A 27,455-nucleotide genomic window follows, 5' to 3' on the forward strand; every position below is an offset into this window, starting at 1 on the left:
GACCACAGCCTAGGAGTGACAGCTTCTCCAATACTAGCCATGCCTTATAGCCAGGGGGGGCAGAGCGGTGACCACAGCCTAGGAGTGACAGCTTCTCCAATACTAGCCATGCCTTATAGCCAGGGGGGGCAGAGCGGTGACCACAGCCTAGGAGTGACAGCTTCTCCAATACTAGCCATGCCTTATAGCCAGGGGAGGCAGAGCGGTGACCACAGCCTAGGAGTGACAGCTTCTCCAATACTAAACGTCCCTTATAGCCAGGGGAGGCAGAGCGGTGACCACAGCCTAGGAGTGACAGCTTCTTCAATACTAAACGTCCCTTATAGCCAGGGGAGGCAGAGCAGTGACCACAGCCTAGGAGTGACAGCTTCTCCAATACTAGCCATCCCTTATAGCCAGGGGAGGCAGAGCGGTGACCACAGCCTAGGAGTGACAGCTTCTCCAATACTAGCCATCCCTTATAGCCAGGGGAGGCAGAGCGGTGACCACAGCCTAGGAGTGACAACTTCTCCAATACTAGCCATACCTTATAGCCAGGGGAGGCAGAGCGGTGACCACAGCCTAGGAGTGACAGCTTCTCCAATACTAGCCATCCCTTATAGCCAGGGGAGGCAGAGCGGTGACCACAGCCTAGGAGTGACAACTTCTCCAATACTAAACGTCCCTTATAGCCAGGGAAGGCAGAGCAGTGACCACAGCCTAGGAGTGACAGCTTCTCCAATACTAGCCATCCCTTATAGCCAGGGGAGGCAGAGCGGTGACCACAGCCTAGGAGTGACAGCTTCTCCAATACTAGCCATGCCTTATAGCCAGGGGAGGCAGAGCGGTGACCACAGCCTAGGAGTGACAACTTCTCCAATACTAAACGTCCCTTATAGCCAGGGGAGGCAGAGCAGTGACCACAGCCTAGGAGTGACAGCTTCTCCAATACTAGCCATCCCTTATAGCCAGGGGAGGCAGAGCGGTGACCACAGCCTAGGAGTGACAGCTTCTCCAATACTAGCCATGCCTTATAGCCAGGGGAGGCAGAGAGGTGACCACAGCCTAGGAGTGACAGCTTCTCCAATACTAGCCATGCCTTATAGCCAGGGAGGGCAGAGCGGTGACCACAGCCTAGGAGTGACAACTTCTCCAATACTAAACGTCCCTTATAGCCAGGGGGGGCAGAGCAGGGACCACAGCCTAGGAGTGACAGCTTCTCCAATACTAAACGTCCTTTATAGCCAGGGGAGGCAGAGCAGGGACCATAGCCTAGGAGTGACAGCTTCTCCAATACTAGCCATGCCTTATAGCCAGGGGAGGCAGAGCGGTGACCACAGCCTAGGAGTGACAGCTTCTCCAATACTAAACGTCCCTTATAGCCAGGGGAGGCAGAGCAGGGACCACAGCCTAGGAGTGACAGCTTCTCCAATACTAGCCATGCCTTATAGCCAGGGGGGGCAGAGCAGGGACCACAGCCTAGGAGTGACAGCTTCTCCAATACTAGCCATGCTTTATAGCCAGGGGAGGCAGAGCAGTGACCACAGCCTAGGAGTGACAGCTTCTCCAATACTAGCCATCCCTTATGGCCATGGGAGGCAGAGCAGGGACCATAGCCTAGGAGTGACAGCTTCTCCAATACTAGCCATCCTTTATGGCCAGGGGAGGCAGAGCAAGGACCAGAGCCCATCAGTGACCACTTCTAATCACTGGGTGCCTTCTGACAGCCGGAGGAGAGTGGGGGGGTGGGAGAGCAGTGACCCGAGCCCATCAGTGACCACTTCTAATCACTGGGTGCCTTCTGACAGCCGAAGGGGGGGGGGGCAGAGCAGTGATCAGAACCCATCAGTGACCACTTCTAATTACTGGGTGCCTTCTGACAGCCGAAGGGAGGGGGGGGACAGAGCAGTGATCAGAGCCCATCAGTTACCACTTCTAATCACTGGGTGCCTTCTGACAGCCGGAGGGGAGTGGGGGGGTGGGAGAGCAGTGATCAGAGCCCATCAGTTACCACTTCTAATCACTGGGTGCCTTCTGACAGCCGGAGGGGAGTGGGGGGGGTGGGAGAGCAGTGACCAGAGCCCATCAGTGACCACTTCTAATCACTGGGTGCCTTCTGACAGCCAGAGGGGAGTGGGGGGGGGGGGGCAGAGCAGTGATCAGAACCCATCAGTGACCACTTCTAATCACTGGGTGCCTTCTGACAGCCGGAGAGGGATGGGGGGGGCAGAGCAGTGATCAGAACCCATCAGTGACCACTTCTAATTACTGGGTGCCTTCTGACAGCCGAAGGGAGGGGGGGGGGGGCAGAGCAGTGATCAGAGCCAATCAGTGACCACTTCTAATCACTGGGTGCCTTCTGACAGCCGAAGGGAGGGGGGGGGGCAGAGCAGTGATCAGAGCCCATCAGTTACCACTTCTAATCACTGGGTGCCTTCTGACAGCCGGAGGGGAGTGGGGGGGGGGTGGGAGAGTAGTGACCAGAGCCCATCAGTGACCACTTCTAATCACTGGGTGCCTTCTGACAGCCAGAGGGGAGTGGGGGGGGGGGCAGAGCAGTGATCAGAACCCATCAGTGACCACTTCTAATCACTGGGTGCCTTCTGACAGCCGAAGGAGAGTGGGGGGGTGGGAGAGCAGTGATCAGAGCCCATCAGTGACCACTTCTAATCACTGGGTGCCTTCTGACAGCCGGAGGGAGGGGGGGGCAGAGCAGTGATCAGAACCCATCAGTGACCACTTCTAATCACTGGGTGCCTTCTGACAGCCGGAGGGGAGTGGGGGGGGGGCAGAGCAGTGATCAGAACCCATCAGTGACCACTTCTAATTACTGGGTGCCTTCTGACAGCCGAAGGGAGGGGGGGGCAGAGCAGTGATCAGAGCCCATCAGTGACCACTTCTAATCACTGGGTGCCTTCTGACAGCCAGAGAAGGGGGGTAAAGCAGTGACCAGAATCAAGTAATAACCACTTCCCCATCATTAGACATCAATGACAGCCAGGGGGGCATTACAGCCAAGAAAGGAGCCTTCTGAGAGCCAAGAGGGGCAATGAGCAAAATTGGTAGCAACAACTTCCTACAGAGACAAAAACCCACCTCAACTTCCTGTAGAGACACAAAGACCAGCATCCACTTCTTATGTAGAGACAAAGACTCACCCTCACTGCAGTGGGACAAAGATTCACCCCCACTTCCTGTAAAGACAAGGCCCGCCTCCACTTCCTGTAAAGACAAGGCCCGCCTCCACTTCCTGTAAAGACAAGGCCCGCCTCCACTTCCTGTAAAGACAAGGCCCGCCTCCACTTCCTGTAAAGACAAGGCCCGCCTCCACTTCCTGTAAAGACAAGGCCCGCCTCCACTTCCTGTAAAGACAAGGCCCGCCTCCACTTCCTGTAAAGACAAGGCCCGCCTCCACTTCCTGTAAAGACAAGGCCCGCCTCCACTTCCTGTAAAGACGAGGCCCGCCTCCACTTCCTGTAAAGACGAGGCCCGCCTCCACTTCCTGTAAAGACTAGGCCCGCCTCCACTTCCTGTAAAGACGAGGCCCGCCTCCACTTCCTGTAAAGACAAGACCCGCCTCCACTTCCTGTAAAGACAAGACCCGCCTCCACTTCCTGTAAAGACAAGACCCGCCTCCACTTCCTGTAAAGACAAGACCCGCCTCCACTTCCTGTAAAGACAAGACCCGCCTCCACTTCCTGTAAAGACAAGACCCGCCTCCACTTCCTGTAAAGACAAGACCCGCCTCCACTTCCTGTAAAGACAAGACCCGCCTCCACTTCCTGTAAAGACAAGACCCGCCTCCACTTCCTGTAAAGACAAGACCCGCCTCCACTTCCTGTAAAGACAAGACCCGCCTCCACTTCCTGTAAAGACAAGACCCGCCTCCACTTCCTGTAAAGACAAGACCCGCCTCCACTTCCTGTAAAGACAAGACCCGCCTCCACTTCCTGTAAAGACAAGACCCGCCTCCACTTCCTGTAAAGACAAGATCCGCCTCCACTTCCTGTAAAGACAAGATCCGCCTCCACTTCCTGTAAAGACAAGACCCTCTTCCACATCCTGTAGAGACAAGACGCTCTTCTACTTTCTGTAGAGACAAGACCCTCTTCCACTTCCTGTAAAGACAAGACCCTCTTCCACTTCCTGTAGAGACAAGGACCCGCCCCCGCTTCCTGCAGAGACAAGACCCGCCTCCACTTCCTGTAAAGACAAGACCCACCTCCACTTCCTGTAAAGACAAGACCCTCTTCCACATCCTGTAGAGACAAGACCCTCTTCCACTTTCTGTAGAGACAAGACCCTCTTCCACTTCCTGTAAAGACAAGACCCTCTTCCACTTCCTGTAGAGACAAGGACCCGCCCCCGCTTCCTGCAGAGACAAGGACCCACCACCGCTTCCTGTGGAGGAACAAAATCCCGCTTCCTCTTCCTATAATCCATCACAGCATCTATGCACCTTGAGAAAAGTTGCACTTGAAATCAGGCAGTGGACTGCAAGTTAGAAGCTGGACTGAGTAGCCAGCACTTTGGATGGATTTATCAGATTAAAAACTTAATTTTAGGCAAATACAATAGTATGCAATTTGTTATTGTATTGGCTGACAGATGACCTTAAGTTACTGCACAAACCGAACCCTTTGATTCTACGTTAACAATAAGTTACACATGAATAAAAGTAATTGGAGAAAGCCACTCAATATTTTTAGCAGTTATGTCTCTGTCTTAGTCCACGGTCACACCTTTTAAGATATTGTCCAAATGTGTAAGACATCTAAATACAGCTTCTTCAAAGACTCTGCTTTGCATACACTTTCCTTCTAGCCTTAAAGGGGTTGTCTGGTTACAATATATTGATGACCTATCCACCGGATCGGTTATCAATGTCAGATCGGTTGGAGGCCAAGACCCGGTCCTCCAACTGACTGACTGTTTCAAGCTCCTGGATACTGAAGAACAGCTCCTATAAAATAATAACTGCTGATCGGTGGGGGGGGGGTGCCAGTGGTCAGTACACCTACATCCTGATGACCGGACAGCCCCTTTAAATGTTCCCTTTATTTATTTTTATTACACCTTTATTGCGATCAGTGCACAATTTTCTTATACAGAGCTCAAAATCCCAGCAGAAACAGATTTGCTATAAATTATAAAGTTCTGTCTACTTGCAGTCACCACTAGAGGGAGCTCAGGAACTTACGGCATACGATTATATGCTCAATTCAATAAGAACACAGTGTTCAATGAGCTCCCCCTAGTGGTGGCAGTAGATCATGACAGGTCCAGCATCAGGAAGCCACAAGGCACACAATAATGGAAAGTAATGAAGACACTGACCTTAGGTACAAGTCTCGGGACTGGACAATAAAGCGAAACAAGTACTTTATGGCTTTTAGGGATGAGAAGAGCATCTCTCTATGACCTGAATCGTCAGCGCTCCTCACGTACCAGGTCAACACCTTGATCAGCTTCCTATAGAAACGTTGCAATAAATGCACAAAGTCACATAAACATGGACATGACATAAAAGAAGAAAATGATAGACAGCAGAGGGGGGAGAAGCATTCAAGATACTAGGGAGGGAAGATCACTCAGGTTGTAGATAGGGAGGAAAGCTGTATAAGGGGAAATCAGTCCAAGAATGCAGCTGTGCTGATCCATGAGATCTACTGAATGCAGCAGCATCCTGGAAACCCCCAAAGCCTCACAGTCCTGTATTAGTGGAGGACACATCACCAAGACAAAAAGTCTGAAACGAGGTTTAAGCTGCAAACTGCATATCAGAGGGTGTGAGAATGAATGAAGAAATTCAGACTGCAGACTGAAACTTGGTGCAACTTTTACCGCAAAGTTATCACTAATTTATTTAGCCATGTCAGAGAAGTCTACGGGCGTTTATAATATCTGTGTGTGTGTTCCAAGTCGCTTACTTACTCATAAGCCAACGTAGTGCTGAAATGCTTAGTGATATAGGTCTCCAGGACTGGATTAAAGTGCTGAAACTTAATATCTGCGATCAGTGAAATAATAAAGACCTGAAAAGAACAAGATCATATAAGCATGTTAGAGGCAAAAACAAAAAACAGGGAGGAAGGGATAAAAGACAAAATGAGCATGTGGGAGGCAAAAAAAAAGCATGGAGGAACCATCACGAGACAAAATAAGCATGTGAGAGGCAAAAAGAACAAAACATGGAGACCGTGAAACAAGAAAAGATGCCACAGGATTAAAGAGAACCTTTTCTGGCAGCAAAAATCATATCAAAGATTCCTTTTAAAGAATGGGAAGAGGAAACAAAAAGAGAATAACTCATGGGAAGAACTAGGGAAGCATCCGATCTCACCAGGGCATCAAACACCAGCACGTCACAGCTTTCCTTGTCTTGCGCCTCCATCATGATGTTGAACAGAGCGTCCAGTGTGTCCTGCAGGAACTGAAGTGACCGGAGAAGAGGAAGGAGAGGTCAGACGCCGGAGGTGTCCAAACACAAGACAAGTGACACATTCAAGACTGATTTAATCAGAGCTCCATCAAAGCCGAGCCCTCCTTATTCTATATAGATACTTGGACCAGAAATAACACTTTTCTTCTTAAAAAAAAAGATATTGTTTGGCCTTTTAGCTATTGGCTACGACTCTCAAAAACTTATGACCTCCAGAAATCTAAGTTGTAAGACAACATACAAGTATGAGGCCTTGTTTTTCGAGCGGGTACATATATACGAGTATGTTTTTGTCCCACCCAAAAAATGGAAAACATTTTTTTTTTTTTGTACTTTTCATTTTATTTTATGCCATTCACCTTAAATAATGTCATTAATGTACAGAACAGGTTATTACAGTTTATATCCATAATTAACATATTTTTGTTGTTTTTTTTTATTGATTATTGTAACGTGATAACATTTATTTTAGAATAAAATATGACTTTATTTTATTTATTTTTTTTTTTTACATTTTCAAGTCCCATATTATTTTTAGCAATTATTTGTATGGTAAATGTACTCACATAACAGAAATAAATAGATTAATTACTTATGTTAGTGTCTATGTCTGGTTGCCCTAAAAGCCGGCACCCTGAACAGACAGCCCCTGGGTTTCTTATGTTAGCTCTAGGTTGTCCACCACCAAGGCCAAGGACATACCGTAAGTCTCAAGATTCGGAATACCTAGGACAAGGGTCCCCATTTTCGTTCCCTTTATGTCACAATCTGCTTTTTGGCACACAAGGGGTTGTACAAAGGAAATCAGAGTTATCTCTGATCTTCATCATTACAACAGAACCACTGATGTGCATCATGTCCGCTCTTCTGCTCTCGATGACACTGTCCGGCATCTAGTGTCAGACTGAAGAACATTGGGCCCACCAGAGGATTTGATTCTGAGGGCCCACCTTTCTCCCTCACTCAAGAACCCCATAGGAGCTGCAAGGTTTGCACTTTGAACTCTCCTGAATGAGAAGCCAGGGCCCACCGGAGGATTCTCCGGTTTTCTGGTGGGCCAGTCCAACCCTGCCGGCATCTTCTCAGAACTTACCTTCATGATTTCGCTTCCATCCACTTCCATGAGTTTGCGGAGTGCTTGATATATAGGCCTGGGATTAGAGCGCCAGTTTAGGAGACCAAGTAAGTCGACTGGTGGGAAAAAAACAAGTGAGTCAGGTCAGCCATGTTTCTCCTAAGAGGAGACATAAATCCCACCGGATTCCACACCCTCACCGTTCTGCGTCAGCTTGGTGGAACAGATCAAGGTGCTAATTTGGAAACTTTCCTTAGTGGGTGTCAGGTTGGGTGCATGTCCTCTTGGAGAACGGACTTCCTCCTCCTCCTCCTTAGTAGCCGGGAGCGATAAATACATCTTGGCATCATCCGATTTCTTGCTATCACCCTATTCACAAAAATTTTGCATTCAAACTACAAAATAAGTAAGGAAAACCCATGGAAAATATGGAAATAACTTCCCCAGAGCTTAGCACTAAAAAGCTGGAAAATGATATTACGAGGGCAGACTATCTTCTATTTTCATCAATACGTAAAGCTAATCTGTCAGAAAAAAATGACTGTTCAAACCAAGCATGGGCACTCGATGCACCCTTAGCGTGACCAAACAGTTCCAAGCGACTCGTTTTCCATCTATCTCTATCCTCCTCTCGCTCCTGTAAAGAAGGAGCTGTCAATAAAAGAAATATCCTGGAAATGTCCCAGAAGTGACCCGAAGTTATTATTCACTAAGGTGCTTGTTTTCCTTCTTTTCTGTTCTATTTCACTTGATGATCTGTGGTCTGTCTGTCCAGAGTGGATGTTTGTAGGTCTTGCACAGTAATGTCTGCTGTGGTCTCTTGCTAATTGCTTATTCAAGAAGGCAAACTGGTCCTACATCCCAGCACACATTTCCAATATATCCAGATCTGGCTTAAAGAAAACACGTGTGCTGAGGCACTTGTGTAATTGATTCTATGTCCAAAATATTCACGGTGTCTCGCCAGATAAACATGGCAAGAGGACAGAGCAGGAGACGGGTCCGCTATGCCAGATATTCACACAAACATGCTCTTTGTTCAGTTGCACGACAACATCTAATTTCCATATCTCTTTGCTTCATATATGTCCTAACTGCTGCTTCCTTTCATCTCTATCGCCCTTTGACATATTCTACACAGTCTCTCTACATCAGTCCCTCTCTCCTGCCCTCTCCGATGTACAACACTGAGGCCTTACTGACTTTTCTCAATCACTGCAAACCATCCACTACCACCATACAGCGCACAAACTGCTCACACAAATCAGTGAACCACCTACTCTCTCTCTTCTGTCTCCTCCTCCTTGTCGCTGGTGACATCTCTCCCAACCCTGCGGCTCCACACACTAGTATATAACTCTCATCCTGCTGCACATAGAAGCCCGGCAATCTTATAAACATTAGCTGCTTGCCTTCTCCTGTCTCTTTTAACTGTGCCCTTTGGAACTCGTGCTCAGCACACAATAAACTCCTCTGCATCCAAGATTTCTTCCTTTCTAATTTCCTTAACCTTCTGACCATCACTGAAACATGGATCCAGTAGTCTGACACAACCGCCGCAGCGGCTCTCTCGTATGACAAGCTACAATTTTCACACACCCCCAGACCTGAGAGCAGACAGGGTGGAGGTGTTGGTTTGCTCCTTTCACCAAAATGAGCTTTCCAGGTTATCCCCCCAGTACCCTCACTTATGTTTGCTTACTTCGAAGTCCACACCGTTAGACTCTTCAAACCCTTCTACCGGCGAGTGGCAGTTTAGTATCGCCCCCCAGGCTCCTCCCATTAGTTTCTGGATCACTTTGCCACCTGGCTTCCACACTTCCTATCCTGTGATATTCCCACTCTCATCATGGGGGATTTTAACATACCCATTGATAAGCCGCTTTCCCCATCTGTCTCTCATCTTCTTTCTCTAACCGCCTCATTCGGCCTCACACAGCTTACTAACTCTCCTACGCATGAAGACGGGAATACTCTGGACTTGGTCTTCTCACGACTCTGCTCGCTGCATGACTTTACTAACCCCCCTCTACCAATCTCTGACCACAACCTTCTTTCCTTCTCTGTCAAGAACGGTCTCCTCACCCGGGACACCCCACGCTTACCATACACACAGAAATCTACGTGCGATTAATACCGAGCAGCTTATGAACAATCTACAGTCATCTTTAGCTCCCATCCTCTCCCTCTCCTCTCCAGACTCAGCATTGTCACACTATAACACCACATTGCAGAGTGCCCTGGATGAAGCAGCACCTTCTACACGCAGAATGACCCAGCATAGAATGCAGCCCTGACACACGATGCAAACACGTTTTCTCCAGCGCTGCTAAAGGTGTGCTGAGCGTCTGTGGAGAAAATGACTTTCAGCAGAAGACTTCATCCACTATAAGTTCATGCTCAAAACTTATAACTCTGCTCTCTATCTGGTAAACAAATCTACTTTACCACTCTCATCACATCTCTAGCCAACAATCCTAAACGACTCTTTGAAACTTTCCACTCCCTCCTGAGCCCTACAGAACAGACCCCCGTCACCAACCTAAGTGCTGACGATCTGGCCACTTATTTACTACAAAAAAATCAATCATATCCGTCAAGACATTTTTGCACAATCCCATCTGAGTCTGGATTCCATTCCCTCCCGCACCTTAAGTTCACTTTCCATCTTTGAGCCGGTCACAGAAGAAGAAGTGACCAGACTCCTCGCTTCTTCTCGCCCTACAACCTGACCCTATTCCCTCACATCTCCTTCAGTCTCTTTCCCCAGCTGTCACTTCCCACCTAACTAAAATATTTAACCTCGCTCTTTCTTCGCGTATCCCCTCTTCATTCAAACATGCCATCATAATCCCTTTACTTAAAAAGCCATCCCTGGACCAGAACTGCACTGCTAACTACAGACCGGTCTCTAATCTTCCATTCATCTCTAAACTCCTGGAACGCCTGGTCCACTCCTGTCTAATCTGCTATCTCTCAGATAACTCTCTTCTCGACCCTTTACAATCTGGTTTCCACTCCTCACACGCTACTGAAACTTCCCTCACTAAAGTCTCTAATGATCTACTAACAGCTAAATCTAATGGTCACTACTCCCTGCTGATTCTTCTGGATCTCTCTGCCACTTTTGACACTGGGGATCACCAGCTCCTCCTCACTATGCTCCGCACTATTGGCCTCAAGGACACTGCTCTCTCCTGGTTCTCCTCCTATCTCTCTGACCGCTCCTTCACTGTATCTTTTGCAGGCTCTTCTTCCTCTAATCTTCCCCTTACTATTGGGGTTCCACAAGGATCAGTCCTAGGTCCCCTCCTCTTCTCTCTCTACACTGCCCCTATTGCACAAACCATCAGCAGATTTGGTTTCCAGTATCATCTCTATGCTGATGACACCCAACTATACACCTCTTCACCAGACATCACCCCCACTCCAATACAAAATACCAAGGATTGTCTGTCCGCTGTCTCTAACATCATGTCCTCCCTCTATCTGAAACTGAATCTCTCCAAAACTGAACTCCTTGTTTTTCCTCCCTCTCCTAACCTACCTATACCTGACTTTTCAATTTCCTTGGGTGGTGCCACCATAACTCCCAAGCAGCACGCCCGCTGTCTTGGGGTCATATTTGACACTAACCTTTCCTTTACTCCCTATATCCGATCACTCACTCGCTCATGTCACCTGCACCTTAAAAACATCTCCAGAATCCGACCTTTTCTCACCTTTGATACTGCAAAAACTCTTACTGACGCTCTTATTCACTCTCTTCTGGACTACTGCAACTCTCTTCTAGTCGGTCTCCCTCTAAACAACTCTTTCCTCTCCAATCCATTCTGAATGTGGCATCCAGGGACGTATTTCTATCCAGCCGCTTCATCGACGCCTCTACCCTGTGCCAGTCATTGCACTGGTTACCCATTCACCACAGAATACAATACAAACTCATTTCTCTCACCCACAAAGCTCTCCACAGCCCTATATCTCATCCCTCATTTCTGTCTATCGACCCTCCAGTGCCCTCCGTTCTGCAACTAATCTAAAACTAATATCCTCCTTAATCCGAACCTCACACCTCCGTCTCCAAGACTTCTCTCGTGCCGCGCCAGTTTTCTGGAATGCTGCCCCAAATGGTCCGACTGATTTCTAACCCCCACGTCTTCAAATGTGCTTTAAAAACACATCTGTTTAGACAAGCCTATCACCTCAACTCCTGATATCTGCCATGTATGAGGACCTCCCCATAACCGGTGGGTTCTGTCTGTTTTACACAGTGAACACTTTCTGGTAGCTGCTGTGATTGGAGGGAGCTCTGATCGCAGCAGTTTAAAGGGGTATTCCCATCTCCAATCTCCTATCCCAATATGTAGTAGGTGTAATAATAATAATAATAATATTAGAAAATACCTCCAATTAGAAATGTAGTATAGTTCTTCTGATTAGCTATGTCTCTTTCCCCATGAGCAGAGCATTGCAGTAGTTAAGGAGTCCATGGAAATACTCCTTTACCCCTTAGATACCATGATGAACAATAGACTGGAGGTGCGGAGGAGAGATTTCTGCCCATTAGCCTCCTCAGCGCGATCCCAGGAATGACAGCTGGAGGCAGGGTGATAGTGGCTTAATTTGGAAGTGGTGGGTTCCAGCTGATTTACACAGCACACACTTACTGGTAATTGCAGTGATTGGAGGGAGACCTGATGGCAGAGGTTTAACACCTTAGACGCCATGGTCACTATGGAATCTAAATGGATAGACGACAGGAGAGGGGGGAGACCTCTGCCCATTGGTTCCCCGCAACGTGCGGTCAGGAATCCAATGGGATGTTTAATGGCAGTGGCCCAATTTGGACCTTTGCTATGGGGCACCACCTGGATTGCTATGTATGCCCCTGGTGTTCCTAAGGAGCCCATGTGGAGGAGATGTTATTTTATACTCTTCTGAGCACTTAAATGGCCACAAGAAGAGAAATCCAGGGACAAATTACTGGTGAGCATGGGTGGTCCCTGCATGGACACTAATGCGTAACCCTTCACCTGGACTAGGAGCGATCTGTTCCCTCAAGTTCTAGGACAGAAATGGCTTTTCTGTGCTGATCGGAGCGGAGCGTGGACCATTCACAATATACTATTTGTCATCACTTTTCTTACCTTATATATGATTAGGTCGTGAACGCCGTCCCTCAGCGTAGTCCCATCTTGGTTCATCAACCGGACAAATGCCACTCCAAACACTTTCTCCGACTTGTCCCGAGCTGGTAAAAAGCAAAGAAAGCAAACATGGTTTCTACCTCCTAGACACCAGAAAGGTTTAGGATCGTCTGGAAGTTTTTCATACAGCGCCTTGAAAAAGTCTTCATATCCCGTGAACTTTTCAACATTTTTTCACGTTAAACCCACAAACCTAAATGTATCTTATTGGGCAAGTCTTTTGCAGCCTCTAACAGGTTTTCCTCCCGGATCGCCCTTTATTTAACTCCATCCACCTCCCCATCAACTCTGACCAGCTTCCCCGCCCCTGCTGAAGAAAAGCCTCCCCACAGCATCATGCTGCCACTACCATGTTTGACAGTAATTAATGTTTAATGAAGACCAGACACTATATCAGCACGACTGTGGCCACGGATACAGAAAATGGACTAGTAAGACTCACATTCCTGAGAGGAGCGGTGCCGGAAGTTGAATCGTAGATGGCAGTGACTGACTTCTTCGATGGGTATAGAGACCTAGAGACAGAAGAGAAGAACAATGAGAAAAAGGTACAATCAAAATCAAAATCTAACTTAAAAGGTTCTGAATGATGTAGAAACCCCCCCCCCCCCCCACAGTATATGTCCTATGGACATCACAGAGGTGGTCAACCCTGCTGGAGACCCCTCTCTAAGAGCCAACAAGACTCCTGTTATGGCAGGTTTGAGTCTTCCATATATTAGATGACATTTATTCCTAAATCTTCCCCCGTCACCTGTGATTGATATAATTGAACAGTGGAAAAACATGTAGCAACTCAGCCACGAAGTGGATACCCCATAACGTTACAAAGTGGGGTCACCGAGTGCTGAGGAGCAGAAAAGTCACCACCGCTCTACTGACCCCATAACTGCAGAGTCCGGACCTCCTCTGGTATTAACATCAGTACAAACACTGCTTCCCCGCCGGGAGCTTCATGGCAGAGCAGCTGCATGCAGCCTTACATCACCAAGCACAAAGCAGAGCGGTGTAAAGCCACCATCACTGGACTCTGGAGGAAACGTGTTCTGTGCAGTGACTGTTCGCTCTTCTCCATCTGGTGAGTGATGGACGAGTCTGGGGTTGGTGAAGGAGAACGTTACCCCCTGACTGCATAATGCCAGCTGTAACTTTTAGTGGAGGAGGGATAATGTTATGGGGGTGTTTTTCAGGGGTTGGCCTTGGCCCTTAGTTTCAGTGAAGGTAAATCTTAATTCTTGACCGTAACAAGACATTGTGGACAACTGCAGCTTCCGAATTTGTGGAAACAGTTTGGGGAAGGCGTCTTTCTGTTCCCCATGACTGTGCCCAGTGCACAAGATCTATACAGACATGGAGGGGGGAGTTTGTGATGAACGACAATGGAGATTGTGAGCACGGCCTCTCCTCCAACATCAGGGTCTGACCTCACAAATGCTCTTCTGGATGAAGGGGCGAAAATTCCCACAAGCACCTCCAAAATCTTATAGAAAGTCTTCTCAGAAGAGCGGGAGCTGTTACAACTGCAAAGGGGGAACCGATTCCATATAATTGCTGATGGATTTATAATAGAAGGTCATAAAAGCTCCTGTGGGTGTAATGTGGAGGGGGCACATCATTTACAATAAATGGATAAAAGTAATAAATATAGAGAACAGCAAGTAAAAGGACTAAATAAAAATAAAAAAATTATAAATTAAGGAAAAATAATAAAGTATTGAAAAAAAAAAAAAAAGAATCAGTCCCCCCCCCCCATAAAAATGAGCAATATTAGGCATTCTTGGGGACATATCACATTTTAGGAGATCTCAGGTGTTGGCAAGAAGAATGTACAACAATAATCCCCCCTCGCAAGCAATTCTGTTATACCCTAAAATCAGCTTCTGTGGCTTTATTACAGAATTTCTGCACTTAGGCCGTTATCCTCCATGCACGCCGGCTGCGGAGTTTTTGTTCTTTGCGTTATAGCAGCAGAATCCACACATGTGAGATAGAGAAAAAATCAGGGTGGGTCCTTAATGGGTTAAAGAATTTTTGTTATACTACATACATTGGGTAAAGTGTATAGGAGAAAAGGCTGGAGCTGTCCTAAGGAGTGAATAGACGCCCTATGACATCCTTGATTCTACACTTTTATTCTATGCCAGCTGTCTGGGAGTAGAAGCGCCCGCTGACATAACCAGAGCCACTCCTATAAATGAGGCGGCGGGGCATGCGGAAAATTAGACACAAATGTCATTGTAAAACTTGTAGACCAGACACTACTGCATTCACTATGCGGAAGGACGAGACCTTCTTCTGGTCCTCCACCCAGAGATGGAGTGATCGTGGTGGGACGAAACCTCCTTCTGGTCCTCCATCCAGAGATGGAGTGATTGGGGTGAGACAAAGTGATCGGGTTGGGACGAGACCATCTTCTGGTCCTCCACCCAGAGATGGAGTGATCGGGGTGGGACGAGACCTTCTTCTGGTCCTCCACCCAGAGATGGAGTGATCGTGGTGGGACGAAACCTCCTTCTGGTCCTCCATCCAGAGTTGGAGTGATTGGGGTGAGACAAAGTGATCGGGTTGGGACGAGACCATCTTATGGTCCTCCACCCAGAGATGGAGTGATCGGGGTGGGACGAGACCTTCTTCTGGTCCTCCACCCAGAGATGGAGTGATTGTGGTGGGACGAAACATCCTTCTGGTCCTCCATCCAGAGATGGAGTGATTGGGGTGAGACAAAGTGATCGGGTTGGGACGAGACCATCTTCTGGTCCTCCACCCAGAGATGGAGTGATCGGGGTGGGACGAGACCTTCTTCTGGTTCTCCACCCAGAGATGGAGTGATCGTGGTGGGACGAAACCTCCTTCTGGTCCTCCATCCAGAGTTGGAGTGATTGGGGTGAGACAAAGTGATCGGGTTGGGACGAGACCATCTTCTGGTCCTCCACCCAGAGATGGTGTGATCAGGGTAGGACGAGACCTTCTTCTGGTCCTCCACCCAGAGATGGTGTGATCGGGGTAGGACGAGACCTTCTTCTGGTCTTCCACCCAGAGATGGCGTGATATGCTGTCCACTGTCTCTCATCTGCTTGTGCTATCAGGAATATTATCATACTTGGGGTTGGGTTTATTTGGAGAGATTGACAGTGGCATTTAACAGGTTAACAATCGCGGGCGGACTAGCGCTCCGCCCGCGATTGTTAGCAGCAGGTCCTAGCTGTAATACACAGCCATCACTGCCAGGTATGGGGCAGGCTCGTTGCGTGGGGCCGCTCCATACACCCGCAAGTCGTACATGTATGGCGGATGTCCTGAAGGGGTTAACAACAACCAGGGACCAAGCCGCACAGGCGGGTCCCCGGCAGCTTTTCTCCGCCCGCTGCCCTTGGAGTAACAAGTCACTTCTCTGTGTGCGGGACACCAGCTGATTGGTCAGCGTCATACAGGTCGAAGAAGTACACGCCTCCAGTGAAAACTCTCTGTTAACACCCTCATGGACTTAACTAATGTTAACTCATTACATGCCAAATATTTAATTTCTAATATCTACACAACTGAGAAGCAAAATGAAAAAAAAAAAAAAAAACATTTTATTCTGCTCTGCAGCCACCATTACACAGTGTGTCCATTTTGACATTAAACATTTGGTGAAATAGGAAATTAACATCACAATATTTTATACTTGAACACAGGATCCATTGATTACATTGATAATGATCTGCACTTAGTATGCAGTGCAGAGCATTAGTAACCCTGTGAGTTATACCGATAAGCAGCCCCAGACACGGGGTCTATTAGACTTTGGCCCAGAGACCACTTTAGGCCAGTTTGCCATAGATACAATCAGCTTCTGGAGATCACTCTGCGGGGAGCTGATGGAGTGACAGATGGAGCAATCTACCTTTGTCACACTCTTTACATGCCTTGGTCGCTATTGACTGTGGCATGTAAAGACTTAATAATTGAGCTCTGCAGACCTTGAAAGCTCTTAGTCCGTTTACTACATCTCGCAGTAGCCTCAAGATCATAATCTCATGGGGAATAAGCAAACCACTTTTAAGCATGGGCCAATACTGTGGTCAAGTTCTTGGGGATGTACCCTGGGGACACAGACATAAGAGGGCCCCTGTGCAAGAACAAGATATGGGTCCTTTGTAGTCCAATAGCTCATCAATGCACAATTCCACATAATATGGAGGTGGAAATGGGCCCCCTTACCGCTTGGGCCCCAGGTGGCACCAATGATATGTCCGCCATATCATACATTTCTCGGAGGAATAAGAGTTCTCAGAAAAGATTTTTCAACATTATTCCATGGTGTAAGTAAAAAGGAGAAGTCAGGAGAGCCGATAGATGACTAACCTTGACCGTCTCGTACCAGCTTGGCTGCTTGACTTGATAGTAAACCACAGATTTATACTCAGGTAGTCCGTCCTGTCCAGCTCCAGGAATGATGGCTTTCTAAAAAGAATGCAGAGCCTTTAGAGTCCCCTCTTGGCACCAGGAGAAAATGCTGATTGTGCACAGCCCATTCTGTACCTCCAGTAAATTACCATCCTGGTCATGGACAGAGATTGTCACCTCTACATTTTTCTGAGTTTTCTTTTTGCCCTTGTCAAACTCCCCCTGGATCAGAGTGATATAAATGTCGTTTCGAACATCTCCTAAAAAAGATCAGAATGGAGAAACGTGTTATGGACCAGAGTTATGATAAAGTATGGGCGAATGCACTAATATGTACCGGGCAGGATGATCTCTGGGAAACCCATCTTCCGGGCAACCGCAGTAGATCTGTCCACCAGATGAGAATATTCCTTCTGTACTTGATTCAAGTCTCCGGGAAGAAGCTTCAGAGAAATCCAGAGTCCTACGACCAATGAAACAAGGACGAAAAAGGTCTACTGAGAACGACACAGCATATCCCTGATTCTATCTACATAGGTTGCCCCCAAGAATCCTGAAAGCCCTTATGTCTAGAACAATCTGGAGGAGTTTCTGGAAAAATATCCACTGATTTGGATTTGTGAAAGGTCCTTGCTCAATCCCATTACAGTTACATCAGATGAAAGTTGGCCAAAGCCGTCCACCATTTAGAGAATATGGTGGCATCTGGTTATTCCTCAAAGAATCAGGCATATTGAATTCTGATATGCTTAATCCTTAATTCTAAAGGGAGATAAGCTGTGTACGTGTATACTGGTGGATCAGTGGAGAATAGCTGTTGGATAGGTAGACATTTCAGAAAATGTCGACAATTTGGAACATAAATATATACATTTTGGAAATTTCTTTCCGGGATGTTGTTTCTGCTTTTCATCTTATCTTTATAACCAGACCATGCTTAGACGGCCCATGTCTATTTGTGCCCAACCCTTCTAAATAACTGCATAAAGGAAAAAAAAATCTTCAAGACGATGGCACAAACTCCATAGGAAGTTGGAGTAATGACCCTTTCAAAGGTGGGCACTCGAAGGGGTATTCCCATCTCCAAGATCCTATCCCAATATGTAATAGGTGTAATAATAATAATATTAGCAAATCCCTCCAATTAGGGACCACTAACAACTAACTGTCACTACCAACTGTCCAACCATGGATATCTAAGCTACTGCAATGCCCTGCACATGGGGTAAGAGACATAGCGAATCAGAAGAACTATACTACATTTCTAATTGGAGGTATTATTATTATTACACCTACTACATAGGATCTTGGAGATGGGAATACCACTTTGAGGAACGGTTTTACAGCATTTTGATTGGTTCACACTGGCCTGTAGGAGAGTCCATACCCTGCCCCTTGTGGCTGACTTCCTTGGCTGCGATCACCTTGTTGTAAATGGTGGTTAGTGGTTCATTCTCTGCCAATACCCGGGAGCTGCTCAGAGGAGACATGATGAGCGGCCGCTGACTGATATAATTCTCCTTGGCCATCCTGGTAAGAAACATGTCTACATATAACCGGCCTTTAGATAGTACAATTTGTGTTTTAATAGGCAGGTAACTTACGGGTGATAAGGGACAAAATGTTGCTTCTCCTCGTCATCTACTTTTCCGTGGATCACGTCGGAGATATCCATTACTGGCAAATAAAAGGAGGAAGATGGGATATAATTTATGTCCAGACCCCAGAAATTAAGCCCTATTAAACCATAACTACTCTCACCAATGAGTTCAGGGTCCAAAAACCTTAATGGGGTTACATCCTATAAACAACACATATCACCTATCCATGATCACTGGGCGTCCTCTTAGTTGGAACCAACACAAATCATAAGACTGGGTGAGTGGAGCACTAGTAAGCATGTGCGACCATTTACAGCCTATAGGAGTGATGTTCACTACTGTTCCATTCTCCCTGTTCTTTGGGATCAGTGGGGGTCTCGGCAGTCAGACCCCACTAAGATTTATCATCTATCATGTGGATAATGTGACCACCTGTCACGGGTGTATCAAGTGTGACAGACAGTCACTCTGGATCCGGCTGTAGAAGGTCACTGCGCTTGGCATTGCAGAAGCCTTCTTGATCCTTTTATCTCTGTAGTGTAGTGATATCCTTCTCCCTTTAGGACCCAGCAGCAACCTCCACCTTCTGCTGCTAATTGAAACACCCTTGCTTGGTAGTTAAAAACTCTGTGTCTCCAGAGAGTCGCCAGTGATAGATCTATTTTCCTCTGTCCATGCATGGAGAGCTAGTAGTCAGGTAGTTTCTTCTTGGACTTCCCTTGTATGACAGTTGGCATTATCGCTCTGGTGTCTTCTCAAACTAAGTGTATCCCCTTTGTTTGTTTACCTTGTTGTCTTTAGTTACAGTGGGGCCTGACTAGTGTTCACCCCGTCCTCTCCCTACCTGGGGCCTAGCTCTAGGGATATTCAGGGATTAGGTTTCCTGCTCGGCGATAGGTGCGGAACCTACTTAGGGACGATAGGGTAGTCAGGGTGATATTCGATCTGCCTAGGAGTCTCCATTCCCCCTTTTCCTAGTTGTTGGGCTCCCTTCCCCCTCTTCCCGTCGTTGTACACTTGTTCCTTCACTCACCTTGCCTGATACAACCCCTGTCGTTTCTCACAATTTTTGACAGGTCACAAGTTTTGGTTAGTGAAGTGGAGTCCTGGTGACAAGACCCCTACCGGTTGCTGAAATTAATAGTCAGTTGACATTTCTTTCACAATCACTTCACAGATATGGGCAAATTTGGGAGCTTTTTTTTTTTTTTTTTTTTTTTACTGAAAGTGTAATTGTTATTATAATTTGTATTTCATAAAACAATATTACATATGAAAATAAGAAACTTTGTAATAGATCTTAATCACAGAAATCTGAATCTTTCTCCTCCTGGATTGATCTTTCACTTTAAATTCATGGGCAAAAATCTGTATTCAGTGAAGACAGATTTCCCCATTAGGAAATAGGAGATGAGAGTTGGTGCTCATAAGATTCTATGGAGAGGGGAGGAGCTAGAGGCACAGACATTCTATGGAAAGGCCAGCTACAGCTCTCCACAGAACTTTATAAGCACCAACTGTCATCTCCTATTTCGGTAATGGGAAAATCTGTATTCATTGCAGACAGATTTTACCTGTGAATTGGGAGTGAATGATCAGTCCTGCAGGAGAAAGAAGCAGATTTCTTTGATACATTACAAAGCTTCTTATTTTCACATGTTCTATTGATTTGTGAAATAAAGATTAAAACACGTGTATTTTTGGCTAAAAATTATTTTTTTTGTAATTGGATTTCATTACAAATTTTGCCTTCTGTAGCCTTTGTGTTGTGCAGTCTGTTGCTGGCTGCAAAATGAGATTACTGAGAATTTACCAGTGAGCTTGCTCTGACAGGAGAGTTTATAACTTTTATCTTCTGAGCTCCTCTGTGTTGTTTTCTGACCACAAAAGTTTGGTGAAACTTACAGGTGTTCATAAATCAACACAGAGGAGCTCAAAAGAAGGAAGATAGTTATAAACTCTCCGGTCAGAATGAGCTCACCAGCAGAGTCTCAGTGAACTCATTTTTCAGAGGCTATAGAAACCAAACGGTTCAAAATTTACACTGAAATCCAATAGCAAAAGTGATTTTTAGCCCATGCATTTAAAGGCTTATTCCCATCTAAATAGATGAATATTTTTCCGATAATGATTGTAAAACACAAAAAACTTTTGCAACTTACTGCTTGTTAAAATTTCCAGCCGTTCTTGAGGTAATAACACTTTTCTTTTGTGCTTGTTGCCTAGGAGAACGACCACCACTGCTGTTCCGCTTGTAAACAAACAGTGCACTAAAACTGGCCGGGATTAGGAGGTAATTGCACGCTTCAAAACAGAGCTTACAAGCTCAATAGAGAAGAGCTTATAAGCACTGCACATGTTATGTTGTCTACCAGCGGTGGTCGGTCTCCAAGGTAATGAGTGGTAAACAAAAGAAAAATGTCAATATCTCAGGACCGGATGAAAATTTTAATAAGCAGTAAATTGAAAAATTACTTGTATTTACAAGTATTATCTGACGATACCCAGTCTGGAAGATGAAAATAACCCCTTTAAGTAAAAAAAAAAAAAAGTTGTCCCAAAGATGTATATATCCAGTAAATACGTATCAGTCAGTTTACCTGCAACACCAAAGGGCCGTCTCAAGCCAAACGTATGCTTCTTCCCATCCTTCATTTCCATGCGTCCAACCCGTACGATCTGACACACAAGACTGATCCGAGGACGGATTAAATCCAGACTGCTAAGGTCCTGAAGAGGAGAGAGGTCAAAACTAGAATGAAAAACAAAACGGATCTGGTTCAAGATCAGCAGGGAAAGCAGAAGAGGGAGAAACTAGTGAACAACATGGAAGGAGCTCGATAAAGGGTCAATAATTCAGGGGAGGAATACCTTGGAATTCATGTCTGATGGAAAGTCTGTTCAAGACGACAAAAGAAATTAGGAAAACTAAGGCTGGTTTTCCGAAGAAAGTCAAGATGGGGAGACACCGCGTGTAAGACAATCCACCCCAGAAGATGGTCAATGTGTAACCTGGTGGAGGACTCAACCTGACCATGTAAACATGGCTGTAAGCTTTAGCCGAGTGTACATGTGTTCTCAAAAGCAGTGAACTGTCAGAAATCTCCAGTTGAAACGAGAAAAGTAATGATTGGGCATGCTAAAATTCAATATGCCCAACCACACCCCGCCTCCCTTCCTAGCATCTGCCCAAAGAAACTTGGCGAAACATCTAATACTCATTAGATGGTCAGGACTGAAGAACCTCAGTCAAGTGTGTAGGCCACCTTTAGGATGTAGAGTAATAAAGTTCACTCTTGATAAAGGTAGAACATGGAAGACAAAGGAATCAGACTGGTGGTGAACTGAGAAAAAAAAAAAAAGGATAAATACCCCTGTAAGGATAAAATAATAGATTACATATAAATAAGTTAATGTCCAAATTTAATAGTGATCACTATGAACAATTAGGAAAGTATTGGGCATGTTCGCTCTTCAATATGCCCAGTACTTATTTGGAGATGCTGCTTATCGCTCCCCTCTTGTGGAAAGGAGGTTAAAAAAAGAAGAGAAATGAGGTCATCATCAGCAAATGCAGGAATTGGTTAAATCTCTGCCACGGACAATAAAGACAGATAGGGTCAATAATGAGAGCCACTATTAATGATGGCCGGACCAAACTCTCCTCCATCCAGGGATCCCCACTTTGGAAGTTGGTTGGGCCCATTAATTACAAACGATATACAAAAAAGAGAAGGTTAGAAGGATCATATCTTGGATCTCTTCATACCTAACAGACCGGACATTCAGTGTCTCCCACTCACACACCACCTCTTCATCTCATCCCCCATCTGTCGGTGTCCCCCAAGGTTCAGTCCTAGGACCCCTGCTCTTCCCCATCTACACCTTTGGCCTCGGACAACTCAGAGTCTCACGGCTTTCAGTATCACCTCTATGCTGACGACACACAGATCTACCTCTCTGGACCTGATATCTCCTCCCTACTAACCAGAATCCCACAATGTCTGACCGCTATCTCATCCTTCTTATCTGCTAGATTTCTAAAACTTAACATGGATAAAACTGAATTCATCATATTTCCACCATCTCACTCAGCCCCCACATCTGACCTATCCATCATAGTGAATGGCTGCCCACTCTCCCCAGTCCATCAAGCTCGCAGCCTTGGGGTAACCCTGGACTCTGATCTCTCCTTCACACCACATATCTAAGCCCTTTCCACTTCCTGCCGACTCCAACTCAAAAATATCTCCCGGATCCGCACATTTCTCAGCCACAAATCTGCAAAAACACTAGTGCACGCCCTCATCATCTCCCGCTTCGACTACTGCAACCTCCTGCTCTGTGGCCTCCCCTCTAACACTCTCACAACCCTCCAATCTATCCAAAACTCTGCTGCTCGACTAATCCACCTGTTCCCCCCACTATTCCCGGCCTCTCCTCTCTGTAAAGGCCCCGTCACACTTAGCGACGCTGCAACGATCCCGACAACGATATGACCTGTCAGGGATCGTTGCTGCATCGCTATGTGGTCACTGGTGAGCTGTCAAACAGGCAGGCTCACCAACGATCAGGGGAGCAGCGACGTCGTGGAAAGAATCTTTCCACGATGTCCTGCTCCTGGTTACCAGCCTGCTGCTGAAGCAGGAGCAGGCTGGTAACCATGGTAAACATCGGGTTACTAGGGGCACACGCGCACCTAGTAACCCGTTGTTTATCATGGTTACCACTCTGCTACAGTGAGCGGGAGGTTACCGGTCACTTTAGCAGGCTCGTAACCATGATAAACAACGGGTTACTAGGTGCGCGTGTGCCCCTAGTAACCCGATGTTTATCATGGTTACCAGCCCGATCGCTGCTCCCGCTGGTCACACACAGCGATGTGTGCTGACCAGCGGGAGGGCAACGACCAAAAAATGGTCCAGGACACTTTGCAGCGATCAGCGACCTCACAGCAGGGGCCTGATCGCTGCAAAGTGTCACACATAGCGACATCGCTGGTGAGGTCGCTGTTGAGTCACCAAAACCGTGACACAGCAGCGATCTCGCTAGCGATCTCGCTATGTGAGACGGGGGCTTAAATCCCTTCACTGGTTCCCCATTACCCAGAGACTCCAGTTCAAAACCCTAACCATGACATACAAAGCCATTCACAACCTGTCTCCTCCATACATCTGTGACCTAGTCTCCCGGTACTTACCTGCACATAACCACCTATCCTCACAAGATCTCCTTCTCTACTCCCCTCTTATCTCCTCTTCCCACAATCGCATACAAGATTTCTCCCGTGCTTCCCCCCTACTCTGGAACTCTCTACCCCAACATATCAGACTCTCGCCTACCGTGGAAACCTTCAAAAGGAACCTGAAGACCCACCTCTTCTGACAAGCCTACAACCTGCAGTTACCACCGCTCCACCATACTGCTGCACGACCAGCTCTACCCTCACCTACTGTATCCTCACCCATCCCTTGTAGACTGTGAGCCCTAGCGGGCAGGGTCCTCTCTCCTCTATCAGTCGCTGACTCGGTTTGTTCAAGATTATTGCAAGTGTTTCTGCTATGTATACCCCTTTTTCACATGTAAAGCGCCATGGAATAAATGGCGCTATAATAATAAATAATAATACAATCATAGAAAATTAAGGAAGAGTTGGGGTAACACTCACTGTAAACACTGCCTGCAGGTTGTTTAGCTTCTCGATTTCCTTTGGCATACCTGAACTGCTCCAGCGGACCAAGTAATTCTCACTGCAAGCACAGAAATCAGGTACAGAATCGGCACAAACCCTTTTTTCTGGGGGTAGGAGAGTAAGATATTTGCATTTATTTAACCTCATTTATGGCATCGGCCTTACCTGATGAAGTGGGAGCTGTCCGGGTCATAGAGACACATTAGTAATTCGGCATCCTCCCCCATGTTACACACAAAGTTCTTCAGGTTGACATACAGGCTGTACGTGTGAGCCAAATGCAGCATGGCTGGACTACGACAATCCAGGGGCTGCAGCTGGGACTGAGAGGGAAAAGCAAAAAACAGAAAGCAGTTCATATATTTAGGCAGATCCCCAGGTTTATATGGGTGAGAATTTGCATTATTTTTCAGTGCTATTAGAGGGTTCATATAAAATACTACAGTATTGTAATTGTTTTAGCATATACCATATATGTGTACATATATATATATATATATATATATATACATACACACACACATACACACACACAGTACAGACCAAAAGTTTGGACACACCTTCTCATTTAAAGAATTTTCTGTATTTTCATGAAAATTGTACATTCACACTGAAGGCATCAAAACTATGAATTAACACATGTGGAATTATATACTTAACAAAAAAGTGTGAAACAACTGAAAATACAGTTAGGTCCATATATATTTGGACAGAGACAACATTTTTCTAATTTTGGTTCTAGATATTACCACAATGAATTTTAAACAAAACAATTCAGATGCAGTTGAAGTTCAGACTTTCAGCTTTCATTTGAGGGTATCCACATTAAAATTGGATGAAGGGTTTAGGAGTTTCAGCTCCTTAACATGTGCCACCCTGTTTTTAAAGTGACCAAAAGTAATTGGACAGATTAAATAATTGTAAATAAAATGTTCATTTCTAGTACTTGGTTGAAAACCCTTTGTTGGCATTGACTGCCTGAAGTCTTGAACTCATGGACATCACCAGACGCTGTGTTTCCTCCTTTTTGATGCTCTGCCAGGCCTTCACTGCGGTGGTTTTCAGTTGCTGTTTGTTTGTGGGCCTTTCTGTCTGAAGTTTAGTCTTTAACAAGTGAAATGCATGCTCAATTGGGTTGAAATCAGGTGACTGACTTGGCCATTCAAGAATATTCCACTTCTTTGCTTTAATAAACTCCTGGGTTGCTTTGGCTTTATGTTTTGGGTCATTGTCCATCTATAGTATGAAACGACGACCAATCAGTTTGGCTGCATTTGGCTGGATCTGAGCACACAGTATGGCTCTGAATACATCAGAATTCATTCGGCTGCTTCTGTCCTGTGTCACATCATCAATAAACACTAGTGACCCAGTGCCACTGGCAGCCATGCATGCCCAAGCGATCACACTGCCTCTGCCGTGTTTTATAGATGATGTGGTATGCTTTGGATCATGAGCTGTACCACGCCTTCGCCATACTTTTCTCTTTCCATCATTCTGGTAGAGGTTTGATCTTGGTTTCATCTGTCCAAAGAATGTTCTTCCAGATCTGTGCTGGCTTTTTTAGATGTTTTTTAGCAAAGTCCAGTCTAGCCTTTTTATTCTTGATTCTTATGAGTGGCTTGCACCGTGCAGTGAACCCTCTGTATTTACTTTCATGCAGTCTTCTTTTTATGGTAGATTTGGATATTGATACTCCTACCTCCTGGAGAGTGTTGTTCACTTGGTTGGCTGTTGTGAAGGGGTTTCATTTCACCATGGAGATTATTCTGCGATCATTCACCACTGTTGTCTTCCGTGGGCGCCCAGGTCTTTTTGCATTGACGAGTTCACCAGTGCTTTCTTTCTTTCTCAGGATGTACCAAACTGTAGATTTTGACACTCCTAATATTGTAGCAATTTCTCGGATGGGTTTTTTCTGTTTTTGCAGCTTAAGGATGGCTTGTTTCACCTGCATGGAGAGCTCCTGTGACCGCATGTTTACTTCACAGCAAAACCTTCCAAATGCAAGCACCACACCTCAAATCAACTCCAGGCCTTTTATCTGCTTAATTGAGAATGACATAACGAAGGGATTGCCCACACCTGCCCATGAAATAGCCTTGGAGTCAATTGTCCAATTACTTTTGGTCCCTTTAAAAACAGGGTGGCACATGTTAGGGAGCTGAAACTCCTAAACCCTTCATCCAATTTCAATGTGGATACCCTCAAATGAAAGCTGAAAGTCTGAACTTCAACTGCATCTGAATTGTTTTGTTTAAAATTCATTGTGGTAATGTCTAGAACCAAAATTAGAAAAATGTTGTCTCTGTCCAAATATATATGGACCTAACTGTATGTCTTATATTCTAGGTTCTTCAAAGTAGCCACCTTTTGCTTTGATGACTGCTTTGCACACTCTTGGCATTCTCTTGATGAGGTTCAAGAGGTAGTCACCGGAAATGGTTTTCACTTCACAGGTGTGCCCTGTCAGGTTTAATAAGTGGGATTTCTTGCCTTATAAATGGGGTTGGGACCATCAGTTGTGTTGTGCAGAAGTCTGGTGGATACACAGCGGATAGTCCAACTGAATAGACTGTTAGAATTTGTATTATGGCAAGAAAAAAGCAGCTAAGTAAAGAAAAATGAGTGGCCATCATTACTTTAAGAAATGAAGGTCAGTCAGTGCAAAAAATTGGGAAAACTTTGAAAGTGTCCCCAAGTGCAGTTGCAAAAACCATCAAGCGCTACAAAGAAACTGGCTCACATGAGGACCGCCCCAGGAAAGGAAGACCAAGAGTTACCTCTGCTTCTGAGGATAAGTTTATCCGAGTCACCAGCCTCAGAAATCGCAGGTTAACAGCAGCTCAGATTAGAGACCAGGTTAATGCCACACAGAGTTCTAGCAGCAGACACATCTCTACAACTGTTAAGAGGAGACTTTGTGGCCTTCATGGTAAAATAGCTGCTAGGAAACCAGTGCTAAGGACAGGCAACAAGCAGAAGAGACTTGTTTGGGCTAAAGAACACAAGGAATGGACATTAGACTAGTGGAAATCTGAGCTTTGGTCTGATGAGTCCAAATTTGAGA

General features: G+C 46.0%; 1 protein-coding gene across 1 annotated transcript in view; it reads right to left on the reverse strand.

Moving 5' to 3' along the window:
* The window catches only part of DOCK5 (dedicator of cytokinesis 5), a 105,942-nt gene that overhangs the window by 27,762 nt on the left and 50,725 nt on the right, over positions 1-27,455 (reverse strand). The window contains exons 8-22 of the mRNA XM_073654080.1: positions 24,551-24,708; positions 24,362-24,443; positions 21,294-21,423; positions 18,697-18,769; positions 18,480-18,622; positions 17,430-17,555; positions 17,228-17,352; positions 17,051-17,149; positions 13,146-13,218; positions 12,644-12,747; positions 7,697-7,865; positions 7,515-7,612; positions 6,323-6,412; positions 5,914-6,014; positions 5,317-5,451 (exon numbers count right to left, since the gene is read on the reverse strand). Coding sequence (XP_073510181.1) covers positions 5,317-5,451; positions 5,914-6,014; positions 6,323-6,412; positions 7,515-7,612; positions 7,697-7,865; positions 12,644-12,747; positions 13,146-13,218; positions 17,051-17,149; positions 17,228-17,352; positions 17,430-17,555; positions 18,480-18,622; positions 18,697-18,769; positions 21,294-21,423; positions 24,362-24,443; positions 24,551-24,708 — 1,706 coding nt within the window. The remainder of the gene's footprint in view (positions 1-5,316; positions 5,452-5,913; positions 6,015-6,322; positions 6,413-7,514; positions 7,613-7,696; positions 7,866-12,643; positions 12,748-13,145; positions 13,219-17,050; positions 17,150-17,227; positions 17,353-17,429; positions 17,556-18,479; positions 18,623-18,696; positions 18,770-21,293; positions 21,424-24,361; positions 24,444-24,550; positions 24,709-27,455) is intronic.

The sequence above is a fragment of the Phyllobates terribilis genome, unplaced genomic scaffold (genome assembly GCF_046119375.1).
Source record: "Phyllobates terribilis strain yellow unplaced genomic scaffold, ASM4611937v1 Scaffold_11__3_contigs__length_659146591, whole genome shotgun sequence".
Classification (NCBI taxonomy): Eukaryota; Metazoa; Chordata; class Amphibia; order Anura; family Dendrobatidae; genus Phyllobates; species Phyllobates terribilis.